Source organism: Cricetulus griseus, chromosome 2, assembly GCF_003668045.3.
Source record: "Cricetulus griseus strain 17A/GY chromosome 2, alternate assembly CriGri-PICRH-1.0, whole genome shotgun sequence".
Taxonomy (NCBI): domain Eukaryota; kingdom Metazoa; phylum Chordata; class Mammalia; order Rodentia; family Cricetidae; genus Cricetulus; species Cricetulus griseus.
Window position 1 is genome coordinate 420,606,680 of NC_048595.1, and position 16,605 is coordinate 420,623,284.

Here is a 16,605-nt window from a genome sequence, read left to right on the forward strand (position 1 = left end):
CATAACGGATGGTTGTGAGCCACCATGTGGTTGCTGGGAATTGAACTTAGGACCTCTGGAAGAGCAGACAGTGCTCTTAACCTCTGAGCCATCTCTCCAGCCCCCCAGGATGATCTTTTCTAGTTCTATCCATTTGGCATCAAACTTCCTGATGTCATTGGTTTTTAGCAGCTGAGTAATGCTGCATTGTGTAAATGCACCAAAAAATCTTTATCCATTCTTTGGGTGAGGTGCATCTAGGTTATTTCCAGGTTCTGGCTACTATGAATAAATCTGCCATGAAAACAGTTGAGCAAATGTCCCTGTGGTATGATTGAGCATCCTTTGGGTGTATGCCCAAGAATGGTATAGCTGGGTCTTGAGGTACATTAATTCCCAATTTTCTGAGAAATTGCCATGTTGATTTCCAAAGTATCACCAAGACTCTTACACACCCACATTCATTGTTGCTGTACTCACAACCACCAGAAAATACAATGAGCCTACATGTCCCTCAACAGATGAATGGATGATGAAGATATGGTACTATATTAGTCTCCTTGCTGTTGCTATGATAAACACCATATCCATAGAAGAGAGGGTTTATTTGGCCATATAGTCTAGAGAGATAATGGTCTTTCACCATCCTGGCAGGAAAGCATGGGGCAGGAGGCTGAGAGAGCTCATATCTTGAGACACAAGCACAAAGAAGAGAAAGCAAACTGGAAATGTCAACAGGCCCAGCCCCCCAGTGATTTACTTCCTAAAGCAAGGCCACACCTCCTAAACCTCACCAGAGTCACTAAACTCGGGACCAAATTTTCAAAAAGTCAGAGAAAACAAGGAACAAGACCTACAGATGGCCTCACAGATCACAACCATGTCATATCAACTAGACAAAAGTTTAAGTTGCTATTAGATAAACACTTTAAAGTACACGTTTTTCCATACAGATTTCCCATACATTGATTTCCCCTCCATTTAGGAACAATGCTGTATTTTGTACTAAGCTTTTTAGATTCAGGTAGGATCAATTAACAATATATAAACAGAACTTGTGTAAGTCTGTCTGGATCTTAAAATATTACACGAAAATTTCTGAAATATTTCTAAGTACAAAGAAAGAAATGCACGAAGAATAAACACTTGCCAATTCAGTTAAAGGTGCTGAAGGGAACTTTCGGAGGACAGAAACCAAAATTTTTCCTTGGCAGATAAATTTGTTGGAACACCTGTACAACTTCCGGTTAGTCTCTATAGTTTTCTCTGCCTTTAGTCAGGCTCTCACCAAGTGGCTCAAACCAGACTTCAAATCCCTCAGCATCCTCTGGTCTCTGTGCTACCACTTTAAGGTCTTATTTACATAAAACAACAAAAAGGAAGAAACTAAATGAACCAGTAACACACTCAGCCCCTGGGAGCCAGCTATAAGTACTTGCTCTTGGCTCCGTCTAGGCCTCACTCCATAAACGCTGAATCAGAGGGCGTTTCAACAATATCGTTCATCCTTATGCGCATAAAAGTTTAAGAAACGTGTGACGATAAACTGTAGCTCCTGACTCATTATTTTCCAATAGTCTCTTTAAGGTAGCCCCCCCCTCCAATATGTGAATCAACATAAGATCATTTTTGGGTTCTCTAATTTTAAGAGTGCAAAGAAGACCTGGTCAAAAGGCAGAAAATCACTTCCTTAGAGTGTTCTGCAGAATAGAAAGCATTCCTATCTTAAAGACCTTGGAACGTTTCCCGTCGTCTCTCCGTCGTCTCTCCGTCTCTCCGTATGGGTAAGCCTTACAACAACACTTTATGGCATTTCACAACAATGTGCTAATTAGCTCATTTAAATGTCCTGCCACCGTAATTAACAAAGCTTTGAGCTTCCAGTTTGCTTTATCCAATGAATGGATTTTAGGATAGGTAAAACTTTTGATCTGAACATAAACACCCTCCATAGTCTCTAAAGCTCTTGGAAGCTGCCTATTAATCCCTTCACACTTAATTAGCTTAAGGATTTGCTAATAAGTCTACAGCTAATTTATCAGATGGGGCCCTCGCCGGGGCGCTGTAGTCGGGGTTGTTAAAGTTGCACCCGTCTTCCTGTCCGCGCCTCTGCACTCGGAGTCCCAAGTTCACGGTCAGGCGTGACAGTCCCCAGCCTGGGCTCCAACTGGGCCAAAGGCCGCAGCTACTCGATGGCAGCGCGTCAGAGAGGTGACCGCCCCCGCTTGGGGCAACTCTTTGAAAGACACCAGTAGGACGCGGGGCGGGAACGGGCCCGGAGCGAGCATTCGGTCGAGCCTTGCCATTTGGGCGCGTCGGCCCGTAGTGGGGAGCGGGTGGTGGCACCCCGAGTTCTCCGCGACGCGGCAGGCAGCCCCGGGTTCGGGAGAGAAGGTCCCCTTCCCCCCCCTCCCCCGACCGTGTCGTCCCGGCTTCGCCTTAGATCGCCACACCCCATCCCCCAACACCGCGACCCGGGCTGCGCGCACCCCAGGCTGGACTCGCACTCACCGGGCGGGGGGCGGCGGGCGCGGCACGGAGCGGGCGCTCGGGACGCGCAGGGAGCGGAGGAGCAAGCGTGCAGCCATGGCGGGACAGCGGCGGAGGACTGGGCTCCGGTTCTGCAGCCGACGCAGTTGGGGCGGCGGGGCGACGGGGCTGCGGGGCGGGCCTCGCGGACAGCCAACTGTGGGCGGCAGGGCGGGGCCGCCAGCTCGGGCGGGGTCTGCGCCTGGTTCCATGCTCCTTCCCCTTCCAGCTCAGGACCCTAGAGCGTCCTGACCGCTTTGTGGAGCATCCAAACACCCAAAGTGCCGCACAAAAATGTGCACGAAATTCATTTCCTAACGGTGGGAGGCTCACTTCACACAGACAACTGTATGAATACTCTCAGCAAATGGATTGTGTTGTTTTGTTTTGTTTTTCCTTCTTAGAAAAGTTTGTAGCTACCCTATGAAAAAAATAGAAATATATTTAATACAGAAAAAAAAAAACAATTGGTTCAGTTCTCCAATAGTATTTACTCGTGTAGGGTCGTTTCTTTTTCTTTTTTTTTTAAGTTTAACAAAATTTGTGATAATTAAGTGTATGAAAATGACGTTTTGTGATGGGGAATGCCTGAAAAGTTTTGAACTCTGAACAATGTCCTGACTAGGTTTCTAAGGAGGGAAAGCAAGGGGTCTTTCTAAGTCAAGGAGAACATTCTCCGAATGTGAAATAATGGAAAAGTGAAAGAGAAAGATATTTCGTGTTAGAAATGAACAAGTGGCGCTCTCTGAAAGGAAGACAGAAATGTTTCAAAGAAAAGTCTTAGTACTTCACAGAGCCAACAGTCTGGGAAGCCATGGAGTCTTGTTTGCTTTTTTTAATTAAAAAAAAATTTAACTTATATTTATTACTTACTGTGTGTAGTAGGTGTGGTATATGTACATCTTGGGGGGTGTGTGTGTGTGTGTGTGTGTGTGTGTGTGTGTGTGTGTGTGTGTGTAATGTGTCTTCATCAGTAGCCCTCCAGGTTTCCTCATTGAACCAGGAGCTTATAGATTTGGCCAGCCTGTCTGCCCAGTGAGCTCCAGAGATCTGTCTCTGATCCCCTTAGAGCTCACCTTACAAACACACTCAGGAGAGTCCTGCTAATGCATGGAGGTAGGGTGTAGGGGCATAGAGGGTTCAAACTCAGTTCTTCACCCATAGGAACTTCCCACTAGAATCCCCCCACCCCAGCCTCCTCAGATTTTTAGGCCCCAAAGTTTGTGAACCACTAATTCCCTCCTAAGGTTGTGTGTCTAATGAAATGTCACAGCACTTCAACTCCCAGAATGCTAGCTGTTTTAATTCACTGCCTTTGCATGTGCTGGCCTCTGCATTTTTGAGGGATGGTCATAATGAACTTTTACAATCAAACACCCATCATGCCACTCTTCCCATCCCTTGAATTAATGCCAATAGTGTCAAGTAAGGCATTGCTGAGATAGGACTATGTGGGAAATGTTTGGGGTTATTAGGCCTATTGATGCTCTTAAGCTCTAACCCCACTGCTAGCCATCTTTCTAGTCTGTTGGTTTCTAGTAGGGCCAGGGGTGCACATTCAAATAACATTTCTTTTGGAGGCTAAGAATTACTGCAAGGTCCTTAGGAAAACCTTCTGATTTCACAGCAAGTATTTATCAACGTATACAGAGATCGATTTATTATAATACACACTTGCATAAATATATGATCCCAGTGATCTTTTCTTGCTTTTCCTCACCACTCGGATGACATATGAGTCATCTTCCTTGTGATAATAATAACTAGTTGGTTTGAACTCTTACCGAACTACCTTTAATGGTAAGCTTACCGAATTGCTACTGGCTTGGCTTCTAACCCTGTTATTGTGTACTTTATCGTAGATAATCTTCCTTCTCTCTTTCATTTTTCAAAATTAAATGAGCTCAACACCAATATTTGCATCCAAATTTCTTTGTTGGCACTGAGAAAAATGTCAGACATGAACAAAAGTTACCAAATAGTAAACTGTCTGCCATTTGCCCTTTCCTCAAATGCTCAAATACTAACATTTCGACTCATTTGCCACATATACAGAGGTTTTTCTGAATCATTTGAAAACCGATTGTACGTATTATGCCTCCTTCTTCCTCCTGTTATTTCCTAAGAACAAAGGAATTATCTTACTAACCATAGTAGAGTTATTAAATACAGACATTTAACACAGTAAAACTATGGTGTGTTTGTTGAGAGAGGTTCTCACTAAGTAGTTCTAGCTGACCGGGAACTCACAGAGATCTGCCTGCCTCTGCCTTCCAAGCACATCCATAATGTGCATTAATTCTGCCACTAGCAAACAGTGGCAGATTAAAGGTGTGTGCTACCATGTCCAGCTTATGTAAAATTCTCCAAAAATTTACAGTCTGTTTTCCAATTTCAGCAAATCTCCAGTAGTACCATTTCATTACAGTGAGCCTTGACACAGAACCCTATCCTGGCCTGCTTTTTCTCTCCAGGTACTAGGAATGGACTTCAGGGCCTTGTTTATGACTAGCAGATCCTCTAGTCATAGTCAGGGCCTTGTGACTAGCAGATTCTCTGACACTGAGCAACAATGGCTCCTCCCAGGACAATTTCCTTATCAAGTCACCATAGGCAGTATTGGCAAACCTGGAGCAGTTTGCTTTGCCTTTCTCTGTTCTGTAGTTTGCTTAGTTTTAGTTTCATTTTCTTTTTACCTTTCTTTTATCATTCATTTTCTAGAAGTAACTTAATCTGATTGTGTTTGGGGTTTGTTTTTTGTTTCCAGGTTTCCAACTGGCAGAATTAATAGGAATATGTATGTCTGCTGTCTTGTTCTGTTGCCATGTTTTTTAAAGATCTTGTTCGTCTGGTTTCTTTATCATGAAGTTACTGTTTCCTTTTATCAGATAAAAACAAGGAAGTGCAAGTTCTCTCTCTGTGTCTCTGTCTCTGTCTCTGTGTGTGTGTGTGTGTGTATTCCCAGGACTAGAACTCAGGCCTCCCACATACATGCAACAAACTAGCTTCTAAGTATAGAATCAGCTGTGATAAATTATATAAAAGGTTAAACAATAACAAGGATTTCACAAACACCTTTGAGCCGTTTATATTTCCCTTGTAGGAGTGTAAGACCCCCGGAAGCTCAGGCCTCCAGAATCTTTTCCCAGGACTTCGGCCACCCCAACCACCAGGGAGGAGGCAGAAACTTGATGTAAACAGCAAGAGGCTTTAATGAAAGGTAGACGTTTGTACAAACGGGCTCTCTCAGCATTCAGGCTAGAGAGCAGGCCCGTCCCCCAGGCACAGGCGTTTTTAAAGGCAAAAACCATAAGCTTAGGGAGGGGCCTCAACTCTCTGTCCGTTGAATATGTGACCAGAGTCATGGGTTCCTAGGAAGCTCTTTGTCTTGAGGGGAGGCCTGGGAATCAGATGGCCTCCTGACCCACCAGTTGTAAAACCTACAGACCTCGGGATATGCTAACTAATGGTAGCTATCTCTTTGTTTCACAGGGACCCTTAATTGTTAATGTTTGACACATTGGCCAGTGGGGCAATCTGTTTCCTTCATGAGCCCCTCGGGGAGGGTGGCCATCTGGGAATTCTTGGTACCCAGTTATCTTATGGCCTTGTAAGGGAGTAATTGCTGGTGGCTGGTAAATTCCAGGCACTAAGTCATAGTAGTAGCCTTGGTCAGTTTCTGGGCTATATTTCTTTGCTAATTTTTAAGTCTTTCAGGAGTATGGCACATATTCACTTAAGAGTTCTATGAGGCATGCTTTTCTAGAGGGTATGAGATAGGGTTTCTTTGTATTGCCCAGACTGATCTCATAAACTAGAAATTTAAGCATCCTCCTGCTTTAGTAGCTGAGAAAGTAGACTACTGACATTTGCCACCATGCCCAGAAAAGGGCATACTTTTACTAGCTGAAATGTCAATGGCAGCCAGAGCCATTTGTCAATAGATATACCCGAGCTTGGAGCATTAAAAGATAATGAAGAAAAAGATGGGCTAGGAGGAGTGTAACAAAATGAGGAAACCTCATCAGAAAGAAGAAAGGAAGGATGGGTAGAGGAACTCATCTAACTGGAAAGTTTATGTTTGGAAATAAGAATCCACCTCAATTGGTAGGTAATCTTAGGGCAATACCTTAGCAGAGAGTGTTCTGCAGATTTGCCTCTGAGACTACCTGGATTTGAAGTTCTCATCATTAAGGTCATGGATTGGTGCTTGCAAAGGGCCAAACACACAGATTTGCTGCAATCATTGGCAGTCAATGGTTGGCGGTCAATTTTTTTTTTATATAAGTACTAAATATCAAAGCAAGTAGTTTACATTTAGTGTAATAGGAAGTAAAAGAAGTGCTTATGACTGGGCGGCAAAAATAACCCATTAATTCATTCTTTCATACCTTGTGTGAGATAAAATGTTTACTTTCAAAGGGGCAGTTGTATACCTATGAAAATAAGAGTAACAAGGGTGGGAGAGATGGCTCAGTGGTTAAGAGCACTGACTGCTCTTCCAGAGGACCAGAGTTCAATTTCTAGTATCCACGTGGTAGCTAACACCTTCTGTAACTCCAAAGACTTCTTTGGCCTCCACAGACACTGGACATACAGGTGGTGTGCAGACATCCATGCATATAAAATAAAATAATAATAATACTTAATATTTTAAAGACAAGAGCAATATTATAACACATACTACAGAGTGTGATAAAAGGGAAAAAGTGATGGCAATTTTAAAAAAAGAAAGAAAAGTTGAGCAGTGGAGACCTTGATTTCCAGCCCTTTTCATTTATTTTATGCCATAATAGGAAACACATGGGAAAGAACATTCTAGACTAAGGCTGAAAAGTATTCTCTTGAAGTTCCCTAATCACTCTGTGTCTCCTTTCCTTATTTATCACATGGAGATATTAATAGCATCTACCTCATACCCTTGTAAACCTAAAACAAAATATGTAGAGAATCCATTGCAGGTACAGTAGGAGAGACCAATACACAGTAATGCCATGACTGTGTCTCCTCACCAAAATCTAAGAGGAGGGCATGTTCTGCCCAGGTTGCCAGGGAAACATAAAAACCAGGGAACCTGACCCTTCCTCTGATTCAGTTCCCATCCATTCAATTAGGAAGTTTTTGCGGCAGTTGATCATGCTAATCCTTGTATTTTTTCTACTGGACAGTTTGGGTAGTCCTTGTCTTATTTCCAGACCCCAAGAGGGAAAGCATGGGATAATAATCTCATCTCTTCATTTCTTGTTCTTTCCACTGAAGAAAAAATCTAGACAGATAATGTCAAAGCCTCCTTTAGTAACACTGTTTAGGGAAATTCTGACCTTAGTACCCTCTAATCCAAAATTCATAAACAACGTAGGGATTTTTTTAAAGTTGATGTTAAAATACGTTAAAGGACAAAGGAATCTCATTTGTCTATAGTCTAAAACCAAGTACTATTTGTGATTTGATGTTCTGATCTGGTACAAGCAATTGTTGGCAATGGTAAACTTTAACCTTTTCATCTTTAGGGGATCAGAACATTCATTTCTCAGGGACACCATAACATCTAGGCCATGAGGGATGCAGGGGTTGACCAAGTACTTGGAACCTTTAAAAGTCACTTAGCTATGAAAATTAATAAGACAATATCACAACCTAACAAGTCATATATTAATATATCAGGAAATGTCAGGAATATGGAGCCAATAAGTGGGCTTAAGTTGAGAGGTTATCTGATTAAAGAGACACAAGACAGTTATGAAGAGGTCAGGACTCAGCTGGAATCTTCTCTAATTGTGGAAACTACTATAGCTCACCTTGTCTTTCTGAGGCCAATATATATATATATATATATATATATATATATATATATATATATATACTGATTGGAACAGGCCAGATACTAGGAGGCATGAACTTAATACCTCTAGCAGATAGTGTTTAGCCTCTGCTTGCTCAAGCTCAAAGTAAACAGTTACTGTGTCAAAAGATTGTTGGGGAGATTTTCACGGAGACCAAGCAATTAGCATACAAATAGAATTACCATAAGCACATGTGACGAATATTAACATCCATTAGAAATAACCACATTTTGGAGGAGCTTCAGAACAAAAGCATTTTAATTGAAGAGCTGATGGGGGAGGTCCTTCTGTGTCTATGATTGCCTTATTGATAAAGTACTGTTGGCCAATAGGAAAGCAAGATAGGTGGAACTAGGAGTCAAGGAGGATTCTGGGAAAGGTAGGAGAAAGCGCAGGGTCACCATGTGAGCCTGGGAAGACAGGACACTTGCTGCTGGCGTCCGATGAGTCTTATAAAATATATAGATTTATGATAATTAAGATGAGAAATCCTAGTCATTGGCCAAGCAGTATCTGTACCTAACATAAGTCTCTGTGTGTTACTTGGAACCATAACGTGGCAGTGGGCGGAACTTGGGCAGCCTGGTGGAGAGTGCCCACGTGGCAGCAGAGCTTGGGCGGCTTGGAGTGAAGACTTATTGATACAAAGAGCACTTTTTTTCCTTTTCATATCCGTCATCCTCTGCTTAACTCTAGTGCCATAGTCTTTTTCAACCCCATTTCCCTCAAATTTGTCTTCAGTCCAGAGATTAAATAAATTCTCCTGCTTAAAGTGTTATCTCCATTCTTCCTGATGTATTGACTTATCTGTATAGTGGCTTTAAGGCAAGTGCTGGAGCAATAGCTGAGAGTTCCATGGGCAGGCGGATTGCACATCTGAGGCACAAGCCCAGGCCTGGCATGGGCTTCTGAAACATTAAAGCCCACCCCAGTGACACACTTTCTTCAAGAAGGCCATACCTACACCAACAAAGCCACAAACTCTTAATCTTCTAGTCCTTCTCAAACAGTTCCACTCACTGATGACTAAGCATTCGAATGTATGAGCCTATGGAGGCCATTCTTATTCAAACCAGCACAGATGCTAATTCCATTCACAGGGTCTCTTCTCTCTCACCTCCCTTGCTTGCCAAAGCCTAGAACTCTTAACACTCTCAGAATACTAAAATTTTGCTCCATGTGAATATTTGGCTGTGTGTATGTGGGGCATAATCATGCAGGCAATTGCAAGAACCTATCTTTGCTGCTCATTTAAAATACTTTCTCATTTGAATTCTTACCTGTTGGGATCTGCTCATAGATTTTTTTCCTCTGTTCTGTTTCTCTACTGGTCTATGTAGCCCAGACTGTTCTGAAACTCTCTATGAAGAGCAAGCTGGCCTGGAACTCATGGACATCTGCCTGACTCTGTCTCCCAAGTGCTAGGATTAAAGGTGTGTGCCACCATGTCCAGCTAATCTCTTATTCTTTTTAAAAATTAACTTATTTATTTATTTTACTCCCCACCCACAGTTTCTGTTCTCTCCTTTCCTCCCATTCCCTCTCTCCACCTCCCTTCTTCCATCTCCCCCAATCCACTCCTATTTCTGTTCAGAAAGGGACAGGCCTCCCATGGCATATCAAGTTGTGGTAAGACTAAGCACCTCCCCTTGTATTAAGGCTGGGCAAGGCAATCCAGTATGAGAAATGGGTTCCCAAGAGGCAGACAAAGCTTTAGGGACAGCCCTGCTTCCATTGTTAGGAGTCCCACAAATAGGCCAAGCTCCACAAGTCCTAATCACTTATTCTTAAAATATTTTCTTCTTGATCTCTTCACCTGTTTTGGAAAGATTCCTGACCCTTAGTTATGGATCTCCCTGTTTTTCTTTCTTTTCTACATTTATTTTTATTTGGGGTGGGTGGTATGTGCCATGGCGTGCATGAGAGATGAGAGGACAACTGATGGGAATTGGTTTTCTGTTTCCACCATATGGGTTCTAGGTATTAAACTCCCGTTATCATACTGGGCAGCAAACTACCTTTCTCTACTGAGATGTCTTACCAGCCCAACTGCCTGTTTTTCCAAAATGATATTTTTACAACAGAGTCTGGCTGGGGCTTGTTGTTGGGGTTATGGAGTGTTGCATACAAAGAAGACTTTACCACTCTGTGAAATTTAGTGAGAAAACACCCATGCCTGTCTGACTCTCCGAGCCCAAACCTTCTTGGACCTGAGTACTTGATGTTTTTTACTTGCAGTTGAGAAAGAAAACATGAGGTGCTGGTGCTGACCATTGGCATAGAGGGAGAAGTGAGAAAAGAATATCTTTTGGGGCTTGTTGCCCTGATGCAATGCTCAAGCTTTATGTCCCAAGGCAAACTTTGTTGCCAGTGCTCTGGAAGGAACAGAGCCAAAACTTGCAGAATCTAAAACCATTATGTCCTTAGTGGCTGTGCAAGGTTATGCCACATTTCAGGATTCTGGCTGCTTGCCTGACCTCTCCATTCAAGGGCTATTTAAATCTGTGCTTCTGGTGCCTGGAGGCCACAGGGCTGCTAAACCTACCTACTAGGCAGAAGCAGCAGAAAATCCCAAGGGTTTCCTCAGACCACTCCTCCTGAGCACTCAAAGAAAATGCAAGCTGAGCATCGCTCACTCATAATTTTTGGGACCAGAACTGTCTCAAATTGGGAGCTATTGTATATATATTTTGAGATGTCCTGGGAATAAGGCCTGGGTCTAAGCACAGAATTCTCTTATATTTTATACAGATCTACGTGTAAGCAGTTAATGTTATGCAATATTTTTAGTGCCTCTTTCTTTTGACTAGACCCTATCAAGCAGTCAAATGTGGAATTTGTCACTTGTTCTGTCATAGTGGTGTTCAAAGAGTGTTGCGGCAGTTAGGATTTTTGAATCAGTGATGCTCAGCTGATTATAATTTTCTTGTCTCCCCAGAGGGAGGTGATAATTGTAAATTATAACTTCATTGTGAGTTTTTATCCAGTTATCTATGTGATCAATGTAGGTTTTCCGTGCTACAATGGGTTGCCTTTGCAGCTGAAGAATGTTCTAGAACAAATGTTAACTTCATGGGAAGATGGTGGAGGAGTTGATAAACACCATCCCAATCTCTCCTTTTAAAAGTGTTTATATCTTTTGGGATATTCAACAGAGTATCTTCATGACCCACAATGGTAAACATGGGTTTGACAGCATTTGTACTTAAAATTTCATTTAATTAAGAAAGAATAATATAAGCTTCTGAGAAGTTTGTATTTCTAACAATAATACTATACATGCACACACACATACACACACTATATGTATAAATATATAATAAAAATATTATACACACATGGTATTGGGGGAAGGGAGGGAGACTATTGTCTCTTTTGCCTTAGATATCACCTTTCTACGTGTTATTGTAAGATTAGGACTGGACTAAACATCCTTGAAGTTTAATAATTGCATTATAATATAAAAAGTAGAGTGTATGTTTCTTTTTTTATTACATTTGAACTTTCTTCCTATAACAGAGGTTGTTCCTGGTTCCTGGGGAAAGTGTACAAGTATTCATTGTTCCATTAAGTTTGTGTCTCATTCTTATGATCCAAGATTATAGGATTTAGCTTAGAATGCAGTCAGAGCTTGAATTAATTCAAGCATCCTTAACTCCATACTTAGCTCTTAAAACGCAGAAATAACTTACAATATTGACCGTTCAGAACTTCAATTACCAATCACATGCTTACTGGCAATTAAATCACTAAATAGCAGCAAATCTGGGTTCTCTGAGCAGAATTAGTACTAGTTGGGAGTGAGAAACTGTATTTCTCTCATCAGGATACTTCAGCTTTACTTCAAGCAAGTGTTTTACTCAAGGTGACCACTGTTGTGAATGAACCTTCACCTATTAGGCCACATACAACTTTTGGCAGATAGCAGTAATTAAACTGTGGAAAAGTTCGAGATAGGTAGAAGCTGTCCATTTCACAGTATACTCAGCTGGGAAGCAAGGTTACAAGAAAAGCAAGTTTCAAAACTGTGTCACCTTTACATTGGCATTTGACAAACATAAGTTTGTCATAACAATTCACAAATATTTAAACAAACAAACAGCTCTCTGTCCTCTTAATAAGTGTTCCTGACCTTTGGTTTATTTGCAGATGACTCAAAGATATTTACAAACAGAAATCTGTTATTATTTGTGTGAATGTGTGTGCTGTATATGTGTGCTCATGTTTGTGCATATACATGTATATGAAAGTCAGAGGATGACTTGGGTGTCTTTGCTCTCAGTGAATCATATTTCTTTCTTTCCTTACTTCCTTTTTCTTTTGTCATTATTGGGTGTACTGGCTAGTGTGATGTCAGCTTGACACAAGTTAGAATCATCAGGGAGGAGGGAACTTCAATTGAGAAAATGCCTCCATAGGATTAGACTATAGGCAATCTTGCAGGGCATGGTCTTAACTAATGATTGATAGCAGAGGGCTCAACCCATTATGGGTGGTGCCGTATCTGGACTAGTGATCCTGGGTTCTATAAGAAAGCAAGCTGAGCATGCCATGGGGAGTAAGTCACTAACCAGAACTTCTCCATGGTTTCTGTACCAGCTCCTGCCTCCAAGTTCCTGTTCTTCTTGAGTTCCTGTCTTGATTCCCTTTGATGATGAATTGTGTGTGCAAGCGTAACTGAGTAAACCCTTTCCTGACACGTTCTTTTGGTCATGGTGTTTCATCATAAAATAGTAACCCTAACTAAGACATTGAGACAGAGTTTTATTATACATCCCAGGCTGCTCTTATATACTCACTCCATAGCTCAAACTAGCTTCAAGTTGGTCAGTCTTCCTACCTCAGCCTCACATGTGCAAGTGTACAGGCATGTGTCATCCTGCATGACTAGTGTTCACTATTTTTTATTAACATTCATGGAGATTTGTGACATCAAGCATTTTGAGATTGTTAAGGTGTCACTAGAGCATGTTGGAAATTATGGAAATTTTTTCCTTCTGGAAAAAAATAGATGGATTTTTTAAAAATAATTCCTCCAAAGAGCTATTCCTTTAGAATAAACATAGAGTGTCTGTAGGATGTATAAGGAAAATATAAATTTAAAACACAGCTTCTGCGATGCATTGAGTTCATTTTAAATAATTCAAAGCCAATTAGATGGACAAGTGTGGTTTGTCTGTGTTCTCCTTTAGTTTTCTTTATTTTGCACTTGCTATGTTCAAATCAAAGTACCATTCCACTTTGAAATCCCCCAAGTCTGTTGAAGGTGCTATTGCCCTCTGGGCCATTTAGGCTTTAAGTATGTACAGTTACCACACAGACATTTCAATAGCCACATATTTTCCCATTTTAGGACCCCAATATCTGTAACTGAGACCTCCAGAGTAGCTGGAAGAGAGGAAAAGCCTAAAGAAAGACTTACAGGTGGGCTTGAAAGTGGCCTGAATTTCCTTAACTCATGTTGCATGGCTCATAAATAGTTATGTGCTTCACATGGCCACACTTTGCCCTTTGTCCATGTGAGGAAGCTAGAGAATATTGTCTTCCCTCATATTAAAGGAGGAAAAAGAAATGGCTGCTGAACATATTGCCTCGATTCTGCCACATTGGTCGCCTACAGGTAGTCACATCTTCCCAGTGCAATGTAGTTGCCATGTTTTAAAAAGGGGTTATATATTTCCATTTTATGTGTGTGAGTGTTTTGCCTCTGTGTTAACTGTACCTTTCACTACCAGAAAGGTCAGAAGAAGGTATTACAGATCCCCTGGAACTGGAGTTACAGATGGTTGTGAGCCCCTCTATGGGTGCTGGGATCTAATTTGGGAGCTCTGCAAGAGCAGCAGGTGTTCTTAACCACTGAGCAAGCTCTCCAGCCCTCCATATTACCATTTTTAACCTTTGATTTGTCGATGATTTTCTGGTGTGTTACTCTCCTTGTAGGTTGATTCAATCAAGCACATACAGATATAGTTATAAAACTCCATAAAAAATGAGTATTACCTAGGCCCTGACTGTAAGTCCTTGTCTCTTGAGAGAGGTATAGACATGCACAGTACATTGGAGTAAGAGGTACAACTACACCAGCATCTACAAATTGCCAATAAAATATTAAGGAACACTATGTCTTGTTTGTGACCTCCATAATACAAGGTATGTATGGTACAGTGGGGAGTCTTGCACATGTTAAAGATTTAATGATATCTGATAATTCAGTGTAAGGGGTAAGGAAGCTAATAGGGAAAAGATGAATAGACTTGTAAGCATTTTGAAGCAAGCAGAGGAGAGTTTAGAAGAACCTGTGTGGATGGGGGTATGGTTTTTAATAATTATCAAAAAAGTGAATACAAACAATTAGATGACAGCTTCCAATGTGCACAGAAAATGTAACATTGCAAGTCGAAAATAATATTGAGATATGAACCCCATCTGTCATCCATGAAGTGGTAAATCCGTGTGGGTGAAAGTCTATTCACAAAATTGTGCTTTTTTAAAAAATTATTTATTTATTATGCACACAGCATTCTGCTTACATGTATGCTTGAATGCCAGAAGAGGGTACCAGCTTTCATTATAGATGGTTGTGAGCCACCATGTGGTTGCTGGGAATCAAACTCAGGACCTTTGGAAGAGCAAGCAGTGGTCTTAACCTCTGAGGCATCTCTCCAGCCTAAATTAGAAGGTTTTTTGTTTGTTTGTTTGTTTGTTTTGTTTTTCGAGACAGGGTTTCTCTGTGTAGCTTTGGAGCCTACCCTGGCACTCACTCTGGAGACCAGGCTGGCCTTGAACTCACAGAGATCCGCCTGCCTCTGCCTCCCAAGTGCTAGGATTAAAGGCGTTCACCACCAACGCTGGCCAAAATGTGCTTTTTTAAAATATGTGATAAAATTATATTTATTCTCCCAGTGTAAATTTTTTTTTGAGTACAAAATTTTGTTATTTGCAACTTTGACTTTTTACCCTACATATTTAGTTACAGGGTTAAGTTTTGGTCAGTGGGAAATTTTAACAGCTTAGGAAAGTTATAAATTATTATTAGTTACAAGGAAATCTCATAAGCATCTCTCTCTCTCTCTCTCTCTCTCTCTCTCTCTCTCTCTCTCTCTCTCTCTCTCTGTGTGTGTCTCTCTCCCACCCCACCCCCACCTTCTTCTGCTGCCTCTGCTGCCCAATGCTGGGATTGCATGTGCACATCACTGTCAGGCCTAAGAAGCTCTATTTATGGCAGGAAATTTTAAGAGTCTTCATCTTTTATTTATCTGCTAAAAGTTTTCATTCGATGGTGAGTGGATATCAGAATCTCTTGAGGGAAGTTCTCACCTCAGATTTTGTGAATCAGTCAAAATTGGATAGTAGAGGCTTATTGCACACTCTGTCTAAACTTCCTGCCCACTAAGATCAGTTTCCTGATGTTGTTATAACAAACTGGGCTGAATTTAGCATTTAAAAGAACATAAATTTTTACCTGACTTCTGGAGGTCGGAAGAATGAAATCGGTTTCACTGTGCTAAACTCAAGGTGCTTAAATGCTGCATTCTTTCTGGTTCACCTAGGGAAGGCATCATTCCAACCTCTACTGTCTTCCCAACCACTTTCTGGCTGATCTGATCTTCACCAGCTGCTGTATAGGGTTCTTATGACTGATTACATTGGGCCCAGCAGGCATCCGAATATTCTCTTCATGTTATAATCCTTATTATACTATGTCTATCAACCATCATTTTGCCATAGAAACTAATGTATTCACGGGTTCTAGAGACTCACATGTCCATTTTTTTCAGCCTACCACATCTGCTTGACATGCGGCATTAAGAATAGGAGAAAATTTAGGGATGTGAGGAGTAAATGTGACATCTGTGTGAATAATTCATTTGGCATAGGGTCTACTATTACCACTTTTTAGAACACTTTCTTCCAATAGACATCCCACATCTGCAACACCACTTGTTTTGTTCAGTATTTGCTTGTCTTGGACGTACTAAGTGCCCAATAACACTGCCTACCAGTGCGCCAAACAGAATGCTTCAGTGAACACCTACTCCCTTCACCTGACATCTCACCCCTTCCTGTCTTGCATGTGTATCACCTCAGTCAAGAAGCTTTCACAAGCCAGAAATCCTGCTATTTGATGTATATTGTGCCTTTCCAAGAGATTGCTAATCCCCAAGAAGTTAGAGATATAGAAATTCTTCAGCAAATACTTATTCAACAATATGAAATCCTCTTTAGATTCAAACCATTTAAGGTAATTTTTTTT

General features: G+C 41.3%; 1 protein-coding gene across 1 annotated transcript in view; it reads right to left on the bottom strand.

Annotated features, from left to right (window-relative positions):
* The window catches only part of Acadl (acyl-CoA dehydrogenase long chain), a 36,227-nt gene extending 33,580 nt beyond the window's left edge, over positions 1-2,647 (bottom strand). The window contains exon 1 of the mRNA XM_027397132.2: positions 2,491-2,647. Coding sequence (XP_027252933.1) covers positions 2,491-2,567 — 77 coding nt within the window. The 5' untranslated portion in view covers positions 2,568-2,647. The remainder of the gene's footprint in view (positions 1-2,490) is intronic.
* Positions 2,648-16,605: the final 13,958 nt, after the last annotated feature.